This window comes from Giraffa tippelskirchi, chromosome 6, assembly GCF_054371585.1.
Source record: "Giraffa tippelskirchi isolate mGirTip1 chromosome 6, T2T-mGirTip1v1.2.pri, whole genome shotgun sequence".
In the NCBI taxonomy this organism is placed as follows: Eukaryota; Metazoa; Chordata; class Mammalia; order Artiodactyla; family Giraffidae; genus Giraffa; species Giraffa tippelskirchi.
In genome coordinates, this window is record NC_137280.1 from 154,602,361 (window position 1) to 154,626,610 (window position 24,250).

The following is a 24,250-nucleotide window of genomic DNA, read 5'->3' on the forward strand; positions in this document are numbered from 1 at the left end:
TATATCCTTCTAGACTTTACTATGCATATTAATTAATTGCACAAAGATGACCTCATAAAGACATCACACAATTTTTTTAATTGCCATTTTTTAGTATTTGCATGGAAGGAAGGAAGTTTCATAGCCTCAGATCAGTACTCTCTACTTGTAAATTTTTGAAGTTTTTAAAAGAATTTTCTGTGAAGAGACATCAAATATTAACATTTCAAATAGCAGTAAGTGTTACTGATATTTTTTCAGTGTTTTATTTACCTTTGCATTATTCCAAACAAGATTGGAAGTGATTTATTTACATCACATGTCAAAACTGACTTTTGAAGTAGTGCTTTGGTCAGTAAGATAAAGATATTTCTGCAGACTACTATCACAGCGATAGCTTTCCTCCACTGACTCTCTAAGGCATTAGGCGGCGATCTCTAGATACTTTTATGCTGTCTACTGACTTGAGAATTTCTAAGTTTTCACAGTTCATCCTGAGCAGTGCTCTCCCTCCAAATCTTGATGCCTGAACTTTCCTCCAATGATCATTTAATAGGGAGTCAGTTCTCAAGGGAATTGTCATGCTTCAACAATTTGCTTTATCTTTTTGGTGGTGGCAAATTGTTATATTGTTAGCACGCTTTTCTAATTAATATTTATTCTTTTTAATCCATTCAATATGGTATAATTTTCTTTAGAATTTAGAATTGTTCTTCTTGGTGGGGAGGATAAAAATAAAACTTTATGCTCTCTTTTTGCACAGGCAATATTCTGGTAGGAAGCCTCATGCCTTATGCCACTAGTACTAGTCTTTCCTTTGTTAGTCGAAAGCCAGGGAAGGAAAGGTCAGGTCCTACTTCCTCTGTCAATGCTAGACCACTGACCTCTGTGCGCTCTCTGGAGGGGCCAGAGAACTAAGGAAGCTGAAGAACGGCTGGAGGATATTTCAAACTAATTTATTGTTGAACTGTGTTGTTCATGTCTTCCATTTGCCTCAGCGTGAGTTGCAGCTGACTCAACTAACTCTATCAGATTCATAGGCCAGTTAGGAAATTACTTATAGCTTTATTGACATAGTTTATACATAGAATATTTTCTAGAATTGATGACTCAATTTATCAAGTGTTTATTTACAGACATAATGGAAAATAAGATATTATAAAATTTGACAGTGCTTTTCCTCCTGTTCCCCAAATATTTGGATTATGAGTAATTTTCATTTTCTTTCTTCCCTATTGTAGGTTGGCTTTTTGTTTATTTATTTATATTTTTGGTCTAAGGGTCCATGTTGTAATATAAAGCTCACTGTGAGAATAGGTTCTTCTTCCTGAAATATAACTAAATCTCAGAAGCGATTGGCTTCAAGTGGAGTTTGAATTCTTGTCCCAAAAATGTTTTACACAGTTATTGTTACAGCCCTCGGATTTTGTTAGTTTAGATGGGAAAGAATTTGATGTTAGGATATATGTGGTTTACAGTAGTTTTTACAGAAGTGACAGTGATAGGGCAGGCAGGCAGACAAATAGCTTATTAGAACATATCTGCTAATATAATGGAAACTATTACTTGGAGAAAAAGAGCAAATCAAATGAAACCAATGTTCGCATTTGAAGGATTTCTGAGTTTGATCAAATTCAAACCAATTATACTATTTTAAAAATTATTTTAAATGGTAAACTATAAATATCAGTCCAACCACGTATCAATGGAATGGTTTTGACTTTTTTCCTGCTAAGTCTGTTAAGACCAGTGTTTCTCAACCCTGACTACATATGAAAATTTACCAGAGGTCTGTGAGGGAAGATTTGAACAATCCTGATGTCCAGGTTGCACCTTTGACTATGATCTATGGGAAAGAGACCCAGGCCTCAAAGTTTTTCTAAAGCTCCCTAGGTGATTCTAATATGCTGACAACTGCTTTAATATATTACTGAATTTTCATGTATATTGAACTGAAAGGTTGGCTTTTAAAAAACTTTTTTTTTTTTTCTATTAGAACAGCAGACTTTGCCTCTCAGCCACTTGAAGTAAGGCTCTCAGCACAGGAATTAAGTGCTTTCCCATGGAGCAAGGATGTTCAGTTTGGCTGACCTCGAGTACAAGCAGAGCCACAAAGTACTTTATTTATCTTTTCCCTGGGCTCACAGCAATCATTACACGCGAATATGTTTATTTATCAGAATAATAAATGAATGGTTCTGCAGTTTTGTTTCAGATTCACATGTAAGATTCTCAGCATTTTCAAAGAACAGCCTTTCAAAGACTTAAAACTTCAAAATTTCCTGCTTTTTGTTTTCTACTCATATGCATGAGTTTTGGCAGGAAAAATTTTCATTGACTAAAATCAAAGGGAGAAATAGTGAAAAAACATTGTAAAAACAACAAAAATCCCAGATATTTCAAGCAGAATGAAGAGCTGCCGATTGAGCCCCTTATTTAGAAAGAAAAATATGGGAATATGGTATTCTTAGAATTTACCACCATCTGAGAATCTCATATTTGTTGATCAAACCAATAGGTTCATTGTTAGAAAATGAAGAATCTGAGCTTTCTCTCCACCTTGAGAATACTCCCCTGAATAAACACAGCTCATGCTGCAGTCAGACACCAACTGAAAGAAAGAGGCATCTTTTAATAATAGAGGCATGTGGAATTGGACAACTTCAGTGGACACGGATAAGCTGAGAAGGAAAATTATTTAATTTCAGAGAAGACATGGAGCTACCCTCTGGCTGACCCAGGTTGTCTCAGATGATGAGTGGCTATGGAGGCGACAAAGTTTTATTGGTCTGAAACAATATAGAGAAAATAAGCTTTACTTGCTCTTAGTGAAAAAAACTGTGTGTGCAGTGAATTTCCTCCTAAAGATTGGAGCAAGTAGCCTGCTGTCAGTTTCCTAAATACATCACCTATAGAGAGATAAGGACTCCAAAGTCATCTTAAGCTGTGCCCTCGAAATAATGCTAAATGAAGGGCTGAAGAAATCATACTACCCAGTAATGTTTTAATGTAATGCTTTACCTTTTAGTGGCTCAGCAGTAAAGAATCCGTCTACCAATGCAGGAGATGCAGGTTTGATCCCTGGGTCAGAAAGATTCGTTGGAGAAGGAAATGGCAACCCACTCCAGTATTCTTGCCTGGGGAATAAGATGGACAGAGGAGCCTAGAGGGCTACAGTTCATGGGGTTGCAAAGAGTCAGACACAACTGAACAACTAATCAACAATTCTTGCATATCTGATCATCCTGGACAAGGTCCCTTCTGCTAAAGAACAGTCTTAGTATTAAGCCTTGTCACTTGATAGAGAATTAAGGGCACCACATCTGAACAGTAAACTTGTTTTTATTTAAGCACTTGAAAACCCATAGGACCATTCAATATTAGTACCAAGCAGGTTTGTTTGTGACTTGGCCGTAATAATACAAGAGGTTTGCTGGAAAAGTTAAGATGATACCTTTCATCTATGTGAAAACTTAAACATTAAAGAAAAATGATTTAATTTCATGTCACCCTTAGACTTTCTTCTCCAAGGTTGTTCAATGTATTCCAAGTAAGTATGGGAAAAGATTTAAAGTACACTTATCTGTTTGAATGTCAATAATCCAAATTGTTTTAGATGTGCTTGCATTCAAGTCGTTGCACCAGTAATAGACTCTTGTACCCAAGAATCCATTTTTAAATACCAGAAATATCTTGAAAATTCAGAAGGGATGGAACTATTAACAAATATGTTTTTATATTGGAGTATAAAGTGCTTGATAAGGACTCAGTAAGAAAATTAAAAACCTTTTTTTTTAATTTAGCTACATATGTAGCTTAAATATATAAATCTATTCAAGGATACTATAGATTCCTGGCATTGCTAACCAGATGAACAAAATAAATTATACTTTGAATCATATAAAAAGAGAAAAAAAATGGTAGATTTGAGGATGATACTATTGCTGATTTAGTAACACTACAGATATACTCCTTTTGTTGTTGTTGTTAACTTTGCAAAATATAGGAAATGGGAATCGGTAGGTGTTTAAAATTTGAAGTCAAATGTATCAGAACAAGGATGAGTTAAACATATTTTCTTGAAATAATGCATTTATGGGGTTTGACACAAAGAAAAATAGCTAAGATTCTACAACTCGGAAGAATCAAGAGATACTGCAGTAACACAAAATTGACTTTTAATGTTTGTTTACCAGTTCATTGTATCTTACAGAAAATGAAAACATTTATTTTTTTTGTAATACAGATATGGTTCTTCTCCTCAGATTTGTACTTAGTAGGTATTAAATGCCTTTAAATACTGACTTCCTTTTAATCAGGTGGCTTCATAATGACTTGCATTTTTCATTTCTTCCATTGTACATCATTGCTACTCTGGCAGTAGTGAGCTATGGTACAGTTAACTTCTCAACACAACTATGTCAGTTATCCACTGATCATTCTTTATGTATTCTATGCTGAGAATGAATAAGTGATTCCCTTTTCATCCTTCCTTCCTTAGTGGTCAACTACTCCTTGAGACCACCATGTTCTTTGGAGCACTGAAATCAAGAAACCCAGTATGGCTGCCAGCAACCAAATTGGAATCTCCTTTGAGACTACTTCTAATTGCCAAAATAATAAGTGACTATATTATTGCATAAAATAAAACTTTAACAGGTACCGGCCCCCTTTCTATGAGAGAAAGTTTAAATTTACAAATACCATATTTGACTAGAAATTACTGTGATAAAACATGGCAGCAGTTGGTAAAAGATGGCTTCCAGTGTTAATGTAACTAACTTGTTTTCATTCTTATACTGCCTTTTATAGGAATCATTTCTTTTTGTCTGTTTTTTCAAATGTAGGCTTGTCAGTGAAATATGCAGATATACTTTGTTCCTTAAATGGGCCAAGTGTTAATTATGAACAAAATGATCAAAGCAAGATTTCCTAACCAGACTCCCATCTCATCCCTCTGTTGTTCTTAGTACTCAAGTCTGAGGAGCAATTGTTGAATTAGCCAGTGTTAGCCAGTGTTGTACCAACTTTCCATTAGGAATTGTGTTAGTATAACCTTTTTTTTTCAGACATTCTCAGTGAAATACCTTGAGGAATGAAGTAGGAAAATAGATATTTGGTGAAAATGGCAAAATAAGAACATTAAAAAGAAACTCTTATTCAAGGAGGAGTCCAAAAGGGTGTGGGAATTCTGATCCTTTGGGGGAAGTCAGAAGATAAAAATTCTGCCCAGCAGTATTCATTCTGTTAAGGTTTTTTTTGTTTGTTTGTTTGTTTGTTTTTTACAAGCATGGAAAAATGGTGTGCAGTCAGTATAGATTTTAGTCAGCTAACAGTCACTCCAAAGATTTTTATCAGCACCAATTCCTATACTAGTAAATATTCAAAAGTTAAGAAATGCTACTATGCTTAATATTATAAAGGTAGAGTTTTGCAGCAACAACTGAAATTTGTATATCTGCTTCAATAGAAATTTCTTTCCACTTGTACTTCCAATAAGATTCTTGTAACGTGGGTAATAATCATTCAAGTATGGATTTCCTCCAGTGAGCTGACCCCCACTTTTGTGGTACTAGAGTCACTGTTTTGGAGATAGTCCCTCTTTAAATAATATATTCATCTTATCTTAGACCATTCAGGTATTTTTAATTTAGAAGTTTGAATTCTATTTGTATCAGCAGTGTTTGAGTTAAACTTCACAATCTCTTTGGATTTATATTTTTGTACAATTTGCATATCCAACCTACTGTAAAAATGTGCATGCATACATTTTATCTTTTAGTAGGAAAGCATCTGAAAATTTCCAGATATGCTTTTGACAGAAGAAATGATCTACTTTTATTTACAATATTCTGCCTAGATAATATATGAGTATAGTTATGGTTTCATGGACTTCCAATTGTCCTATACCTTCCACACACATAACTCTACATTTATAGAGTAAATTTATTAGACTTATTACAGAGCTTTGAAGGCAACCACAATCAATTCAGGAAACAGATTTATTTACTCATGTTCATGGGAGGAAAATCTACATAAAAACATTCATGAAAGCATATCAGCTATGTCATACTTGGATTATTATACTAAATCCCATTTGTTAGAACTCATTGTGAAACAATGGGAAACCATGAAATGTAATTTGAATACAAATATTGGTCCCTGTGGGGTTTCAACACTCATAAAAATATAGGAAAACCGAGCTTTATTTAAGACTGGAGCTGCTAATGGGGAAAGTTGTTTTTTGAAGCTGGTCTTACCCTTTCATATAAAGCCCTGAAGATTTTAGTGTAAACTCTTTGACAGCTTCAGCATTTCATTTAAGCCTGATGATGATCAGCAAGAAAGTGACATCCATTACTGTTCACATTTCCTATATGGAGAAAGCTTAAAACTACTTTGTTGACTTTTTTACCCAAACACAGGCACCAGTTGGACTTCCCAGTCTATATACAAATAGGAATAATAAGAATTCTGAAAGTTGGGTTCTTATTTCTTGGTTAGGCAAGTATAGTTATTTATTCCTTCTGTGATTTAAATTTTTGTCATGTCATGTAAATAAGAAGGAAATATTAAATACTTTAAAGTTAATTTTATAGGACAATAACACTTCATAGGCTAACATAAAATCAAGCTGCTAAATTTTACAATTTTTCTGTCCAGCAGTTTATCTATGTAACTGCCCTGAGTAGATGCTAAATGCTGCTTAGCAAACGGCCCTTAGAATTTAAATATAATTCAGTAAAGCTACTCAAAAGAAAACAGTTCTTCTCAGGCATGTACAATTTTAATTAGAAGAAGGTAGGAATCTCTCATTGGTTAAATATCTGCTTATTTTAGTTTCATACTTCATATAAATGGGGGTCATAAGGAGTTTTAACTGTGCTTGTTATGCATTGGAGTCCATCTGATTTTTTTTTTTTTTTGGTCAAAAAGGCAGGATTTTAAAGAGTAAAATATTCTGACTATTGGAGCTTTGAAATATTTTAGAAAAGTGTAGATTGTTCCCTTGTGAAACTAAGTGTTGTGCAACCTCTCAGAACCTCAGTTTATGTAAAGAAGCCTATATTTCAAATCTGTTGCTCTAATCTGTTTATTGTAGTGCATTTCAAAATTGTACAAACGTGTAAAATTTGTGCTTGTGGCAGCTGCTGCTCTGAGTAGCTCTCCTTTCCGTAGTTTAATGCTAGCAATCCTCAAGCTATTGCATGCCCCGATCATGAAAGGATACTTCCTTGGGATGATGTAGCCTAAACAGTTTGGCTCTAAAACCTCCATATGTAGTGCTTCCCTTAAAATTATATTAATTTATAATATATATTGAATGATAATAGCTTTACAAAAACAAATTACTGAATTGGTCTTTATGAAAATGACTCTTTACAGTAAGTAAAAAAAGGGTTATCACAGTTTTGGTAACTTGCATGAGTTCATATTGGAAAAAAAAAAAACCTTTCACTTCACATGTTCTTAACGACTTTCAAACTGATGTGCTTTAGGGGCTCAGTTGTATGCTCTGAAGCAGTAGACACCATACAGCTGATGCTTTTTATCTGGGAAACCCACGAAGCGCACCGCGGCCTCGCTAGGACTGCAGCGCCTTCTTGGCCTAGAGATGGGGTAGCGGACACTGCCATCCGCCAACCAGCCTGCATCGCAACGGTCATATCCCAGAAGTTTCCAGGCAGCGAATATCTGGCCCACTTTAGCAATCTGAGCACCATCATTGAGACAAGCCTGCACCGCTTCGTCGTAGGTCAGCTTGGTAGGGTGGATCAGGTAGTAAAATCGGCCTGCAGAGAGAAGGAAAGAGGGTCAGTGGGCCTGTCTGCAGGTCAGCCCGAGAGAGATGGAAGGAGCCCCAAATGGAAGAGTTTCTCAATGCAGGGGGATATAGAGCTGTGTCCATAGAGGTTCTGAAACATAGGCTAGTCAGTTAAAGGCAGTAACCCTGGATCTCTCTCCATTAAATTAGTTTTTCCCTTTGCCCCTTAATGTGTGTTCAGACATGCCCTTTGAGAGCTGTGAAAAAGAAAAGGGAATGACAGATGCAGTCTCTGTTAGCCAATTAGTGGCTAAAAGGGCCCTTCTGTGGCATTAGAGAAGACAGAACTCCATGTTAAAAGCAAGAGCTATTTAAATTCTAGCTGTAGCAAGACTGAAGCCCAGCACAAGTTTCTGGAGAGGCAAAATTTGAATGTGAAAGGATCAAAAAGCATTCCTGACAGAAAAGTCCATTTAAAAAATATCAAAAGCCCTCAAGTCCTTTTCATTACAGGTATCAATAAGACATTATTCTTATTCAAAGACTACAGTATGAAAATGCAAAACATACAGGAAGTCACTTGCCATAAACAGTAGGGACTTAGAATGTGAACCCAGTCTGTTCACTCACTAGCAAAGAGGAAGGAGTTAGCTGTTTTTTCCAACTTCCCTCTGTGGGAGCTCTGACACCTAACCATTTCTTCATTTCACAAAAAAGAGCAAGTTAGCCTCAACCGCTTACCTCAGTAGTGTTCATTACCGATATTCCTTCAATTTGTACTAAATATGCATAAAAAGTATAAAATATGACACCAACTAACTAAAGTCATAGGCACCTACCAGTGCCAGATTTTCTCAGACTTTTAGTTTCAGGTAGAAGAGGATCAGACTCTTACCAAGTTATACATTGTCATGTGATACCCTCCTGAAAAGTGAAAGTCACTCAGTTGTGTCCAACTCTTTGGGAGCCCATGGACTATACAGAATACTAGAGTGGGTAGCCTTTCCCTTCTCCAGGGGATCTTCCAAACCCAGGCCTCCCGCATTGCAGGTGGATTCTTTACCAGCTGAGCCACAAGGGAAGCCCAAGAATACTGGAGTGGGTAGCCTATCCCTTCTCCAGTGGATCTTCCTGACCCAGGAGTCGAAGCGGTGTCTCCTGCATTGCAGGTGGATTCTTTACCAACTGAGCTATCAAGGAAGCCCTGACACCCTCCTGCCTCTCTTCAAATATACATTATTGAAGTCTAAATTAGTGCTTGTCAGTTCTTTCTAGACTAAAAGGGTATAATTTGGAGAACGGGTAGTGGTCATGGGAACATTAACAGAGGGTTAGTTCTATCACCTGTAACTGAGGCTGGCAAACTATAGCATGTGAGTCCAGTGAGGTTTTATTAGAACACAGCCACACCCATCTGTTCAAGATTGTTCATGGTGGCTTTTGTGCTGCAGTATACAAAGTTACATGAAGTAGTTGCAACAGAAAGCATATGGCCCACAAAGCCAAACATATTTACTCTCTGACCTTTTGTTGATCCGTGATCCCTTTGTTTTCCCCACAGCATATCAACAGGCACCTAGAATGTAAAATGGGACCTGGGCCAGCCTCATGGGTTTGCAACCTGCGCAGTTACACTGGGCCTCATGCTTGATTTAATGTTCTACTATGTCATCTTAAAATTCTTAATAATTTTTTTAACAAGGAGTCCACATTTTCATTTTGCACTAGGCCCCATTGCCACATCACTGGCTCTGGAAGAAGCAAGATCGGGTTGGGAGTTGTGCTGAATTCAACTAATCAGGCAGCAGTTACTGATGCAACCTGGATCTCTCACTTCTGCTTTTGCCTCCAATGTTATTTCTACTTTATTTTCTTGCGAAGTTCTCTTAATCAGAGCTCTCTCTTTATCCAAGCTCTCTATCCTAAGCTTTGCTGATGATCTATGAATAAATTGATATTGTAATTTAAAGAAGAGCATGACACCGACGCCATCCTTACTTCAGTGGAGAGATCTGTATGCTATGGAGGGCACACAGTGGCAGCAGCATCTTTGGCAGCAAGAAAAAGACTCCATAAAACATGACAGTCAAACTATTTCACAAGAACAGTGGGATGACAATAAAACCAAAGAATCATGGAAATATGTACTTTTGCTTGGTATCTGTGGGGATTTTTAAAAATTATGGTATTACGGAGCTTCTTTTATATGAAGCAATACTTCAAAGACTTTTCTTCTTTTAAGTAGATAAGATTAAAATTTTAATGTCATATCATAGTATGTATTGGTCTCTGGGATAGCAAATAAGGTGGTATGGTTAATATCTTACCATTGAAATTGGATGTAAAACAGAAGACATCATATCTGCTTTTATCTTTGTCCCAAAACCCGTAGTTCCTGACGCCAGGCACTGTGTTCTGGCCTCCACAGGGTTCTCTGGGTTTTGTGATGGGATATTGCACAGACCCATCACTGAGCCAGCCAGCGTTGCACCAGTCCAGCCCACTCCTCCAGGCATCATACAGCTGATCAAAGGAGGCAATCACAGCATCCTGGTCCAGACAAGCCTGCTGTGCCTCATGAAAATTGAGATTGTAGCGCCCCAGTCGTGGAAAATAAGGGAATACTACACCTGTCCAAAGGAGAAAGCAAGGACTCGTTAGTGGCACAAATAGTAAGAACTATGAGCAAACCCCACTTGAGTGGGGAAAACAGACTCACCATCAGATGAAGTAGCAGCTTTTTGTTCAATTTGCAGTGTTTTCTAATGGTCCCATTTCCCTTCAAATAGCCTCTCAGCTCTGAGCATTTCACAATGAGCTATTTGGTCTGGTAACTTCAGTGATTTACCCGTTTTGCTAAGCATTCAACTCAAGCCTCACAATTCTCCTTTCTGAAACGATTCATCTGCGAATTATAGTTTTCAAGTTTCCCTCCCTGTGAACTTACCTTTTGCATATCTAACAAAAACCTAATCAAGCAGTCTTATTTCATATTAATAGGGTAATTTTTTACAGTGAGGCACTTCCATAAAAAGCATCCTGGCTCTCTTATTCATCTGTCTCAGCTTTTACTGTAGCTTAACTTAATCTTATTTTTTTCTCTCCTTGAACAATACGACTAAAATAAGAGCTTTCATTTTTAAATATTTCTATTACTATTTTCCAGCTTCTGTATTCATGCATTGCAAACTGAAACTAAGCTTTTCTAAACACTGATATTGCAAATAGAAAACAAAAGCCTTTAGAAGCTTGTCCTATACAAGGTAGGTGCAAAACAGACATCTGCCAAAGGGATTGCCAAAGAATTAAATATTTTAGAGGACAAAAACCCTTAGTAAATGTAAGCACTTGGTGAATATTTGGCACTTGACTTTGCATGGGAATATGCAACAGTTTTCAAAGCATTTCTTTAGGTTGGTTCAAATCAGATTATTATGGGAGATGATTGAGCTGTCTCACAACTTTCTGCACAGTTTCTTTAAAAAATGAAGGTTGCATCATAAAAAAGCAAAGTTGTATCATTTGTTGGACTTTATGAAGGACCACTGAGTCAAAATGTCTCCTCCATGGTTGCTAAAAGACAACTCACTTTGCCTTGAATTTTTTAATATAATGAGTAATAATTCATATTTTAGCATGTGGAATGTAAAAAGCTGTCTGACTCATACAGTAATTTGGTGGATTATACCAAATGTGCTGTTTTACAAGACTGCAGACCCTGTGCAAGATAGATGCACAATCTACTAATAGTGTAACCAGTTGCACAGGAAATGTTTTCTTTTATCAATTGTCCTGGAAGATTCTACAGGAAGAAATTGCAAGAGCCTAAATCAAGTCATGTCCACTGAAGGCCTCTGCAGGACACATTTATCCCTGCAGGGCAGTCCAGCTGGCACCATCCACTAGAGGCAGAGATCCAGGAAGGCTTCCTGATCTCATCCTGCCTTCTCAGGTTCTTGGCTGAGAGATCTGTAAGCTGAACTGGAGCCAAAAGTAAGGAGGAAAAGACTCTCTTGGTTGCCTTTGCCCCCTGTAGAGATGGGGGCATGGGGGTGGGGAAGGCCTGGAGGCAACTCCTTCTAAGAAGGGCTGTGCCCAGGCTTCCGTCTAAGAGCCCAGTCAGCGCTGAGAAGGAGCCACTTTAGTGTTCCCAGTCCCCTCACGCTTTGCATCCTCTTTTCTCAGCAAGCCCAGGAATGTCAATGGAAAGGAAAATACTTCATTTTTCCAGCAGAGATTTCCTTGGCAGCTAGACTTTAAGTGAGAGAAAAATTTCAATGTATACAAACCTAAATTCAATCATTTAGGTTGAATTCCATTTCCCAAATAGCTCGAGATGGTAACAGTGGAGAAAGCAGGCTATTTTATTTTATAATAGTTTTGAAGACTTAGGCAACCTCTCAAGTTTTAATTCACCAGACTGATTTGGTGAACTCCTGGAGGCATTGGGGAAATTTTTTCTTTAGTCATTTCTCCTTGATTAACCATTGAATTATGTTTGATTTAGTTCCAAAAACAGTGTAATATATTTTTGTGTTCCTTTTACATTTAACATAATTTCACGCAATCATTTCTCAAAGTCAAAGTGTAACCCTATATTAAAATTTTACTCTTTTTCAATGGTAAGAGTAAATGGTCGCCTTACAGTAACTCAAAAAATTTACTTAGCAGATTTGAATCAATGTTTGATGCTGGAAAGAACAAATTCTGAGTAAATCAAGGTCAATTTCCTCACCAACATTTTAAAAGTTTCACTTTATTGTACACATTTCAACAATCAGATGTTTTGTACAAGTGAGGGCATTTCTGGAACATGTTTGTTAGTATTTTATTTATTTACTCATTTTACTTCCAGCTAGTTAAGATTTCAACATCTAAGAATATAACTGCAGAAACTTTCTTGGCTCTGTGGAAAAATGTGCAATTTCTACAGTTGAATTATGGAGCAAATGGTGATTACTTTCATCCTGCATTACAAAAATAAGAAAAGTTAAACTTTCATGAGTGAGAAAGAAGGGTATATGATTATTTTCCAAGTACGATTATTTTATACTTATATGTCAAAATATAATCAAAAGCTCTTTACTTTTCCCTGAAAGGCTGCTATGAATTACTACAAAGGGGATTAATAAGAAATATCCATCTCATGGAAAAGGATAATATCAAGTGATATGAGTAGTTTAGTGAATTGAAATATGTTTTAAAAGCACATTCTTTAAGACGTATAATTGCACAGTCCAGTTCATCTTAGTTGTTTGCAAATATCAATTTGTTGGATATGTGAAAGGTTTTCATGCCATGGTGCATATTAAAGCTAAAGGAAATTTCAGTAACTCCATAAAGTAAGTATTTTTAATAATAAAAAGATAGAAGCCATGCAGAATAGTTTTACTTTCCACAGTACCTCTCAGAATGCCTTTCAGTGTTACACACCTATCTGAAATTAGCTTTCTATTTCTAAAAGTTCTCAGACCATATTTTTGTGAATTGGCCCCATTTTTATCAGTCGAAGACCAGTACAGTGGGAGACTGGAAGTACAAATATGTTTTTCATATCATTATCTATATATTTATCGATTGCTCCAATGAATTCTGTTGGCCAAGCTACTCGTGAATTTCTGATGACACTCTCCTTGTTATATGAGGCTTATCTCTTGCTGGATGTTGTTTCTAGCAGTGTGGGTAATTTGGTAGTTATCAGAGGGCTTTACGCTATCCAAGATTCTATACGAAAAAAAATTGTTTCCATAGCTAATTCCAACTCATGTAGGTCAGTTTTTCAAAAGGGTTTACTTAGAAAAAAAAAAATCTGTGATTTTAAAAACAGATTTTAAAATAAAACTAACAGCAGGCATTATACTGAGTACACTAGGATACCTTGAGTTTGGGATGTGGTGTCTTTCTGCAAAGAGTCTATGATTGTATGTGTGTATACACTCACACACACACATATATAAAACTCTGACTCCAAGACAGAATGCTCTGCTAAGTCGCTTCAGTCGTGTCCAACTCTGTGCGACCCCAAAGACGGCAGCCTACCAGGCTCCTCTGTCCAAGGGATTCTCCAGGCAAGAATACTGGAGTGGGTTGCCATTTCCGTCTCCAGTGCATGCATGCATGCATGCATGCATGCTAAGTCGCTTCAGTAGTGTCCAACTCTGCGACCCTGCGGACAGCAGCCCACCAGGCTCCTCTGTCCAAGGGAGTCTCTAGGCAAGAATACTGGAATGGGTTGCCATTTCCTTCTCCACCAAGACAGAATAGAATCTTATAATTACAAACCATACAATTTTGGCATCTTGAAGTAGAACGGTATTTTTCTTATTGGGAAAATTCTTTGAAGGACATAGCATTTAATATGGTATTAAAGGGCCAATATGATGAAAGACATTGTACAATCACAGTTGGAAAGGCAGCGTAATTATGAAATTTAAAATGATACACTTCCCTGGTCTTACTTATGCATGTTAGAAGATTGACAAGGAGCTTAAGCAGAACTTGCCTGATTGGTTGATGACCCTATGTAAGGATGTAATTGATAACGAAAAAAGGTCAGAACCTGGAATAAGAGCTAATAAATGATAACCACAAGGTATTTCTTCTGCTGCATGTGGTTTACCATAGCCTTCCGATTCTTATGTATATAATTGCTGCACTGTGAGTGTCTACCTGAGACTAGGTGGAAACTGTCAAGTCCCTCACAGTGTCTGTCCTTAGTTAGTAATCACAGTTTCTCAGATTTTATTCTATGATGGCACTGCGGCTATCTTTAAAATTTTTGTAATTTTATTTTAAAATGAATTCTGATCTCAAGTTGAAATATATAGATCACACACTATCCTGGATTTTTCTTGAAAATTATTCAGTGAGAGTGGGAGTAGATAAAGCAAGCTAAAGTAAGATGGGCTATCTAATGACACTTTTTGAAGCTGGATGATGATATATAGAGACACATTATACTCTTCATCACAGTCTTTCTCCTTTTTCAAACACTTAAAATTGGTGATAATGAAAAGTTAAAAAAATTTTATCGCACCCTATTGCCATGCTGAGCCTTGAATCAGTCAAACTGGATGCTAACTACCTGTGGCATCTGTTATTCACATTTAGGCCTTTGAAGAGTTTCTTCTTCAACCAGTGCTGTGCTCTTTCCCATTTTGTCATGCTCTCCATGCTATGAAGGAACCAAGTTCACCTCTCATGGTCAATATCAAGCATCTCTTCCTTTAGAGTGCTTTCCATTGCATGGCCCTTCCTTTGCATGCAGGCTTTGTTTGTATTGAAAGTATAAACACATTGTGTAAACATTCACTCACTTATGAACTATTTGCCAGAGAAGGGAATGGCAAACCACTTCAGTATTCTTGCCTTGAGAACCCCATGAACAATATGAAAAGGCAAAAAGATATGACACTGAAAGATGAATTCCTCAGGTCAACAGGTGCCCAATATGCTTATGGATAAGAGTGGAGAAACAACTCCAGAAAGAACGAAGAGACGGAGCCAAAGTGAAAACAATGCCAGTTGTGGATGTGACTGATGACAGAAGTAAAGTCTGATGCTGTAAAGAACAATATCGCATAGGAACCTGGGATCTTAGGTCCATGAATTAAGGTAAATTGGAAGAGGTCAAACAGGAGATGGCAAGAGTAAACATTGACATTTTAGGAATCAGTGAACTAAAATGGACTGGAATGGGTGAATTTAACTCAGTTCAGTTCAGTCCAGTCTCTCAGTCGTGTCTGACTCTTTGAGACCCCATGAATCACAGCACGCCAGGCCTCTCTGTCCATCACCAACTCCTGGAGTTTACCCAAACTCATGTCCATCGAGTCGGTGATGCCATCCAACCATCTCATCCTATGTCGTCCCCTTCTCCTCCTGCCCCCAACCGTTCCCAGCATCAGGGTCTTTTCAAATGAGTCACTCTTCACATCAGGTGGCCAAAGTATTGGAGTTTCAGCTTCAACATCAGTCCTTCCAATGAACACCCAGGACTGATCTCCCTTAGGATGGACTGGTTGGATCTTACAGTCCAAGGGACTCTCAAGAGTCTTCCCCAGCACCACAGTTCAAAAGCATCAATTATTTGGCGCTCAGCTTTCTTCATCGTCCAACTCTCACATCCATACATGACTACTGGAAAAACCATAGCCTTGACTAGACGGACCTTTGTTGGCAAAGTAATGTCTCTGCTTTTTAATATGCTATCTAGGTTGGTCATAACTTTCCTTCCAAGGAGTAAGCTTCTTTTAATTTCACGGCTGCAGTCACCATCTGCAGTGATTTTGGAGCCCAGAGAAAGAAAGTCTGACACTGTTTCCACTGTTTCCCCATCTATTTCCCATGAAGTGATGGGACCAGATGCCATGATCTTAGTTTTCTGAATGTTGAGCTTTAAGCCAACTTTTTCACTCTCCTCTCTCACTTTCATCAAGAGGCTTTTTAGTTCCTCTTCACTTTCTGCCATAAGGGTGGTGTCATCTGCATATCTGAGGTTATTGATATTTCTCCCGGCAATCTTGATTTCAGCTTGTGCTTCTTCCAGCCCAGCGTTTCTCATGATGTACTCTGCATATAAGTTAAATAAGCAGGGTGACAATATACCGCCTTGATGTACTCCTTTTCCTATTTGGAACCAGTCTGTTGTTCCATGTCCAGTTCTAACTGCTGCTTCCTTACCTGCATACAGGTTTCTCAAGAGACAGATCAGGTGGTCAGGTATTCCCATCTCTTTCAGAATTTTCCACAGTTTATTGTGATCCACGTAGTCAAAGGCTTTGGCATAGTCAATAAAGCAGAAATAGATGTTTTTCTGGAACTCGCTTGCTTTTTTGATGATCCAGTGGATGTTGGCAATTTGATCTCTGTTTCCTCTGCCTTTTCTAAAACCAGCTTGAACATCTGGAAGTTCATGGTTCACGTATTGCTGAAGCCTAGCTTGAAGAATTTTGAGCATTACTTTACTAGCGTGGGAGATGAGTGCAATTGTGTGGTAATTTGAGCATTCTTTGGCATTGCCTTTCTTTGGGATTGGAATGAAAACTGACATTTTCCAGTCCTGTGCGCACTGCTGAGTTTTCCATATTTGCTGGCATATTGAGTACAGCACTTTCACAGCATCATCTTTCAGGACTTGCAATAGCTCAACTGGAATTCCATCACCTCCACTAGCTTTGTTCGTAGTGATGCTTCCTAAGGCCCACTTGACTTCACATTCCAGGATGTCTGGCTCTAGGTGAGTGATCACACCATCGTGATTATCTGGGTGGTGAAGATGTTTTTTGTACAGTTCTTCTGTGTATTCTTGCCACCTCTTCTTAATATCTTCTGCTTCTGTTAGGTCCCTACCATTACTGTCCTTTATCAAGCCCATCTTTGCATCAAATGTTCCCTTGGTATCTCTAATTTTCTTGAAGAGATCTCTATTCTTTCCCATTCTGGTGTTTTCCTCTATTTCTTTGCAATGATAGCTGAGGAAGGCTTTCTTATCTCTCTTTGCTATTCTTTGGAACTCTGCATTCAGATGGGAATATCTTTCCTTTTCTCCTTTGCTTTTCACTTCTCTTCTTTTCACAGCTATTTGTAAGTCCTCCTCAGACAACCATTTTCCTTTTTTGCATTTCTTTTCCATGGGGATGTTCTTGATCCCTGTCTCCTGTACAATGTCACGAACCTCCATCCATAGTTCATCAGGGACTCTGTCTATCGAATCTAGTCCCTTAAATCTCTTTCTCACTTCCACTGTATAATCACAAGGAATTTGATTTAGGTCATACGTGAATGGTCTAGTGGTTTTCCCTACTTCCTTCGATTTAAGTCTGAATTTGGCAATAAGGAGATCATGATCTGAGTTACAGTCCGCTCCCGGTCTTGTTTTTGCTGACTGTATAGAGCTTCTCCATCTTTGGCTGCAAAGTATATAATCAGTCTGATTTTGACCATTATATTCCATTTAGCAGGTGAAAAGTGAAGTTGGACAAGTTTGCAAATATTTACCAAAAAAATGTGATTAGACTTAGAGTAGAAATCTGTGGTCTGAGAACATCATAGCTGGGGGTGGATGGGATAGGGCTCGGGGTAGCATTGGTCTTTGATCTTATTTTTAAAGGATTGTATTGTCTCCAGTTGTTCAGAAATGGATTCATGTAGATAATGTTAAATGTGGAAATGTCAGTCACTTCAAGGCAGATTCTCTGGTTAGTGACTGTTTCTACTCTTCCTATATTACAGAAGAAGACGGAAAAACACTCTGCGATGAAGGGGATTTAGCAGCTGTAATAGACACACCAATTAATGCAGTAATGACTAAAAGACAGCCCCTTGATCATCTCCCAAATAACTTTGGGGCCTTTAAGCATCTTTAGAAAGCTTCAGAAGAACTGAGGCTATCAAACACCAGTGCCTGTCTGAAACCTCTATTCTTTTATCCCAACAGAAACTTTCTCCTTACCTCAAACCCCCAGATCATAGATAAAAGCAATGACTTCACTGAGTGCCCTTGGAATCAAATTCTAGTACTAGCTCTTACTCCTAACCATGTTACCTTTGGAAAGGAGTTTTCCCTAAGTTTCAGCTGTCCAGGAGTATTACTGAAAGTGAACAAAATAAATATGCATATGATTAGAGCAATTTGTACCTACTTACTTTAACAAGTTCCACCTTATTTTAAAGTATTTACTTTTGAAAGTATCTTAGAATCTTTAATGGACTGTAACATTGTTGAATGCAAGGAACCATGTTTTAGAATTTTTTGTTCCTCATGGTACAAAAACAGCACTTTAAAAAATATTTATCAATTAAATTGGTTTCTTGGGCACATTTACTTAGCTCATATGCATATGAGTTATATGGTAAAGAAGTATCCTGAATGCATGGAAAACATGAAGATTTGGGAAGGTGCAGGGCTTGTATAGGAAAAATTACTCTTCTTACAATTCCATTTCAAAGTATCTAAGTGTATCTTAATGGAAGTCTCAGTTTGACTATGGAGTGTATTATCCTCTAACATGTGCTAAATCTCCTTCTCAAAGGGACAGCAGGCTTCATACTCAAAGCTATCATCAAGCAGTTATAATTTAGAAAGACCTTATATTCATTTTACTTATTTTTCTGGTTTTCTTCTATTTCTGGCAAGCTATACTGTTTTCTATTTATTTAAAATTTATTTTTAATTAAGTATAAGGAGATAACAGATATGGCATATGAGTTATTTAAGTTTAGGAAATACTGTGGTATATAAACATGGACTTTAAGAAGAAAAACTAACAACTGATAATACAGTTCAAGCTATTGTTCATAGATTGCAAGCTAATGTGCAATACGGATAAGTAACTTGATCTGGTCACAAAACATATACTGACAAAGCTGGGACTAACATAAGCATCTTAGTCCTCCTAGTATCCATTGCCTGATGCCCCTTTGATAAAAGAAAGTGACCCTCAATTAATATTTGATGATTGACTATCTTCTCTAAGCCAACTACTTCTTTCATCTTTAATAATGCCAGTGTTCATGGATATTAAAGTCAATCAATAAACACTCTAGGTATAAGGTGGCATGCAATCAGGAGCCAAGAACTACAACTAAGAGAAGTTCATAAAAATGCACATTACAACATCAAGCAATGTATCAGACACACAGCTGATAAATCTGTACACACGTGATGGTACTCTATTGGATTCAGAAAGTCACATCTTCAGTGGTATGCTAGTGGACAAAATAGATATTTTTCCAAAAGCCACAGATCTGTCCTAGAATGTAAAAGGAACTTATAGCAAACACACCTATGGTTTACATAAGGAAGGACTATTCCATTAATGCAGTCAAAATTTGTTCTCTCATGTAAAGAAATGCTCAAATTCACGAATGAAGAGAGTCTAGAGATGTATCATCAACTAAGGAGAAGCGTAAAGGGCTTTGGTAGGGGCAAGACAGGGTGGCACATTTTATTGTTTAGCCTTGTATACATTTTGGTGTTTGAACCTACTAAGAGTGTTGAGAGTGTTAGTTGCTTAGTTGTGCTTGACTCTTTGTGACCCCATGGACTGTAGCCTGCCAGATTCCGCTGTCCGTGGGATTCTCCAGGCAAGAATACTGGAGTGGGTTAACATTCCCTTCTCCAGGGGATCTCCCTACCCAGGGATCAAACCCGAGTCTTCCGCATTGCAGGCAGAGTCTTTACTCTCTGAGCCACCAGAGAAGCTGAACCTACTGAAAGTATTGCATATTTAAGAAATAAAACTCCCTCCAAAATTCCTTGACCGTTTGCTATTCAGTGTCTAGGAGACTCTGGACCATTAAAAAATTTACTTCTTTACAAGAATATTCAAATAAATCTAGAGGTTACTTTTTGTTAAATTAAGTTTTCACAGTTATTTTATAGAATACAACTAAATTTATTTTAGTTAGCACATGTCCTTCACAAACTTGCCATTATTTTGAAACTGAGATAATTTTAGAAGCATAATAAAAAGCCTCCACTCTGCATTTCTTAATAACTATGTAATGAGATTTAAATTTTGAATGGCATAAGGCAGTTCCTGAATATTGTTAATTCAGTTACACTGCACATTTCTTCTACTTGCAAATAGCTTCAATTTTGCATATAACCATTGTGTATAAATTTCAAATATGAAAGCTTGAATTGTAGACAGACTGCAAATTACATTAAAACATGCTTTACTTGGACTTTTGGTTTCTCACATCAGCACTGGGGTAACCACTGGACATTACTTGTCATGAAAAAAAAGCAATGATTAATTATCATTCCTAAGTTTAACATGATACTTACCTTGTAAATCTAATGTTACTACAGCAGTATCATCTTCTAATCCTTCAATCACCTCACACTTGTATCTCCCATAATCCTCTAGAGTAAGGTCTGTGATCACCAGAGAAGCATCATTATCGCTGCCTCCTTTCAGAAACGCTCTACCATGGTAGCCTGCATAGGTTTTCTTGTGGTATCCCATGGAAACAAAGACATCCACTTCCTTGAGGTAATCTGAAGTTAGCTTGGTCCACTTAATCCGGATTTTGTGGGTTCCTGAGCCAAATGCTGTAGGGTCTCGGTAAAATTTACATGGCAGTGTAACATTGCCACCTCTATGTGAGAACACCTTGGCTTGTTCTGCTTCCACCAGTAGACGGGGGCCATTTTCTGCTATAATTGAAAAAAAGAGGAAAAATTAATATGCTTTTAGACTTTTATAATATGAAATATACTACCTATACAGGGTATCTGGTGAAGAGTAGCATTGAAGATAAGCTTCTCTGCCTTGTTGAGCAGTGACCTCCTTTGAATTATAGAGAAAGTTACCTCTAGTACCTAGTGGGGTTCTACAAGGTAGTCATGTCTTTTAAGCCACTGAAGAAAGGGAAAGTTGTACATGACAATGAGAAATACTGGCTCTAAGATTCTATAGTCATCTGAAGTTTGAAGATGTCATCATAAATTCCGTTTGTCTTCTATATTTAAATATAAAAATGTATAAACAAGACCAAGAGAAGTGATGGGGAACTGTAACTATTTCATCAATATAAGCCCCAAAATTCAAATTGGATAAATTGATCTTTCCTCAGCTGAACTTTCTAATACAATAAGTCTGTATTGTATTTAGGGAAAAGAATATGGCAACGGGTTAACGTTCATTGAACTGATCTGGCCAAAGAACTTAGAATGTTCTCCCATCTCTGCCTTCAGATACACACCTGTGATATGCCATTCTGGAGCATTTCAAGCAACATGTGAGCAACATAAAAGCAATATTTTATTTTCACACAAAGGCTAGACCTCAGAAAGGCATTTTTAGTGAATGTTTTTTAAAAAGCTCCAGATTTTGAAATATACCCCTCAAAACTTGAATGGTAAAAGTGTATCCAAAGTTATATTTCTTTTCTAATTAACCAGATAGTTATTTGCTTCTTTATTCCCTAAATCTCCTTCTACTGTGCCCCTGCTTTTTCTATATCTTGGTTTACAGAATCTTCTCACTTTGCTTCTGCCTTGACTTGCCCTTTAGCTTCCTTCTTCCAAGGACTTTATTGCCTTCCCAAGAGCACCACAATATTCCTAGCCTGCCAAGTCAGCAGGGCTGCCAGGCTCTGGATAGCCAGCTGTTATTTTCAGATCTTGGCTTTCTCTGGGGTTCCCCCTGGTTCGCTCATTTTGTTTTTGACCTTGATGAGCTCTCTTGAGAATGTCCAAGCTTTGAAAATGAGAAAGCGCTGCAAGAACTCCTGGATGCACACATCTTCTCATCTACACACAGCTTTCAAAGGCTGCCAAAGCTGCCTTTCAGGCTGTCTTTCCTCCTTTAGGCTGGAGGTTCTGAATCAACCTTGGTCATGAATCATTAATGGTATACAGGTCATCAGGCGGAGTAGCTGGTCATCTCCAGACAGATCTCAGAACTTAGTTATTTAATGGCATATGTAACTTTCAGATTTGAAAATAAAGTGTCCAAGAATAGACACACTGGTTCCATTTTTATTATAAAGCAATCAAAATATTAAAAAATAAGTATATTTAATTTATGTCAACTCTAGTCTTCAGAAACAGAATAGTTTAACCACTTTTAAAACCATCAGTGCCCTACTTTGAATAGTTTTAAAAAAATGAAAGGATAGTGGCTTAATTATCCACCTTAAAAAATCCTGGCTTAAAAAATCCAGCTCATTAAGCATTTCCTTTGATTCTCTTCATCTTCTTATTTAGGCCCATAGATTCATAAGACATAACAGGTTAATCTATTCAAGTTTACTGTACCTATGATATTCCCCCTGCAATATCCTCAATGACCACATCCATGTTCTACTTAAATATTTCTAGTGTCTTCTTTCTGGGAGGAGGAAAAAGTGCTGTTTAGTAAGTTGCTGAGCAATGCCTGAGGCCCTACATGGATCTACCCAGTACCTTGGGAGGACACCTGGAGCTGGGTCTTTCCATGATGGGACTTGAGACATGACATGAAAGTGAAGTGAAAGTCAAAGTCACTCAGTCGTGTCCGTGTCCGACTCTTTGTGATTCCAGGCCAGAATACTGGAGTGGGTAGCCTTTCCCTTCTCCAGGAGATCTTCCCAACCCAGGGGTTGAACCCAGATCTCCCGCATTGCAGGCGGATTCTTGACCAGCTGAGACACAAGGGAAGCCCATATAAGACCTTCAAAAAGTTGCAGTTTCCTGATTCTCTCAAGTTTTTTTTTTTAATCTTTTATCTTATATTGGCGTATAATTGATTAACAATGTTATGATAGTTTCAGGTATACAGCAAAGTAATTCAGTTATACATATACATTTTTCTGTTATTTTTCAAATTCTTTTCCCATTTAAATGGTTACTTAATATTGAGCAGTGTTCCCTGGGCTATAAAGTAGATCCTTACTGGTTATTCATTTTAAATATAGCAGTGTGTACATGTCAATCCCAAATTCCCTAACTATCCCTCCTCCCTACCCTTCCACATAAGTTCATTCTCTAAGTCTGTGAGTTTGTCTCTGTTTTGTAATTAAGTTCATTTGTATCATTTCTTTTTAGATTCTGTTTATAAGTGATATCATAAGGATAGTTCTCTTTGTCTTAATGTCTTATTTATGCCAATCTCTAAGTCCATCCATGTTGCTTCAAAGGCATAATTTCATTCTTTTTAATGGCTGAGTAATATCCCATTGTGTATATATATACCTCATCTTCTTTTCCCATTCCTCTATTGTTGGATATTTAGGTTGTTTCCACGGCTTAGCTATTGTAAACAGTGCTTCAGTGAATGTTAAGTACCTTTCAGACCATGTTTTTCTCTGATATATGCCAGGAGTGGGGTTGCTGCATCATATAGTAGCTCTGTTTTTAGTTTTTTAAGGACTCTTCATACTGTTCTCCATAGTGGCTGTACAAATTTACATTCCTGCCAGCATTCTCTCCACACCCTCTCCAGCATTTATTGTTTGTGGATTTTTTGATGTGAGTTATTTTGATTGGTGTGAGGTGATATCTCATTGTAATTTTGATTTTCATTTCTCTAATAATTACCGATGTTGAACATCTTTTCATGTGCCTCTTGTGCATCTTTGTCTTCTCTGGAGAAATATCTATTTAGGTCTTCTGCCCATTTTTTTGACTGGATTGTTGATTCTTTCATGCTTTTTATTTTAAAGTCAAAGCTAATGCCCAAATGGACTGGGTTAAGTGGGTGTGACAGTAGTTAGGAACAAGGGCTTTGGTGTATCAGAGACCTTGTTCTAACCTTACCTCTTCAGGTTTCTAGCTCTCTAGCTTTGAGCAAGGTGTGTAACACGCAAGCCTCAATTTCTTTATATGTGAATTAGAGATAGTAATATCTACTATGAATAGTTGACCTAAGAGACACTGAAAGCACTTAAAATAATGGCTGACCAAGCTATTACTGTGCATAGTTTTTCCACCATATTTTTCCAGTATGATACAGCTTGATATTGCACATAATTTTGACATATATTAACCTTCCATGGTTCCATTATAAACTTTTG

The 24,250-nt window shown here is 37.4% G+C and overlaps 1 protein-coding gene and 1 long non-coding RNA gene across 4 annotated transcripts in view; one reads left to right on the forward strand and one right to left on the reverse strand.

Moving 5' to 3' along the window:
* Positions 1-7,054, forward strand: part of LOC145511159 (uncharacterized) — a 49,635-nt gene extending 42,581 nt beyond the window's left edge. Inside the window, exons 3-4 of one of the 2 annotated variants that reach the window (XR_014057558.1) lie at positions 1,976-2,094; positions 4,481-7,054. This is a non-coding gene — a long non-coding RNA (uncharacterized LOC145511159). The remainder of the gene's footprint in view (positions 1-1,975; positions 2,095-4,480) is intronic. The other variant, XR_014057557.1, reaches the window with a different exon arrangement.
* Positions 7,055-7,328: 274 nt separating this feature from the next.
* HAPLN1 (hyaluronan and proteoglycan link protein 1) overlaps positions 7,329-24,250 on the reverse strand; it is an 89,818-nt gene continuing 72,896 nt past the window's right edge. For both annotated transcript variants that reach the window (XM_081503916.1, XM_081503918.1), the window contains exons 3-5: positions 20,538-20,909; positions 10,072-10,374; positions 7,329-7,772 (exon numbers count right to left, since the gene is read on the reverse strand). In XM_081503916.1, the coding sequence (XP_081360042.1) occupies positions 7,483-7,772; positions 10,072-10,374; positions 20,538-20,909 (965 nt within the window). In that variant the 3' untranslated portion in view covers positions 7,329-7,482. The remainder of the gene's footprint in view (positions 7,773-10,071; positions 10,375-20,537; positions 20,910-24,250) is intronic.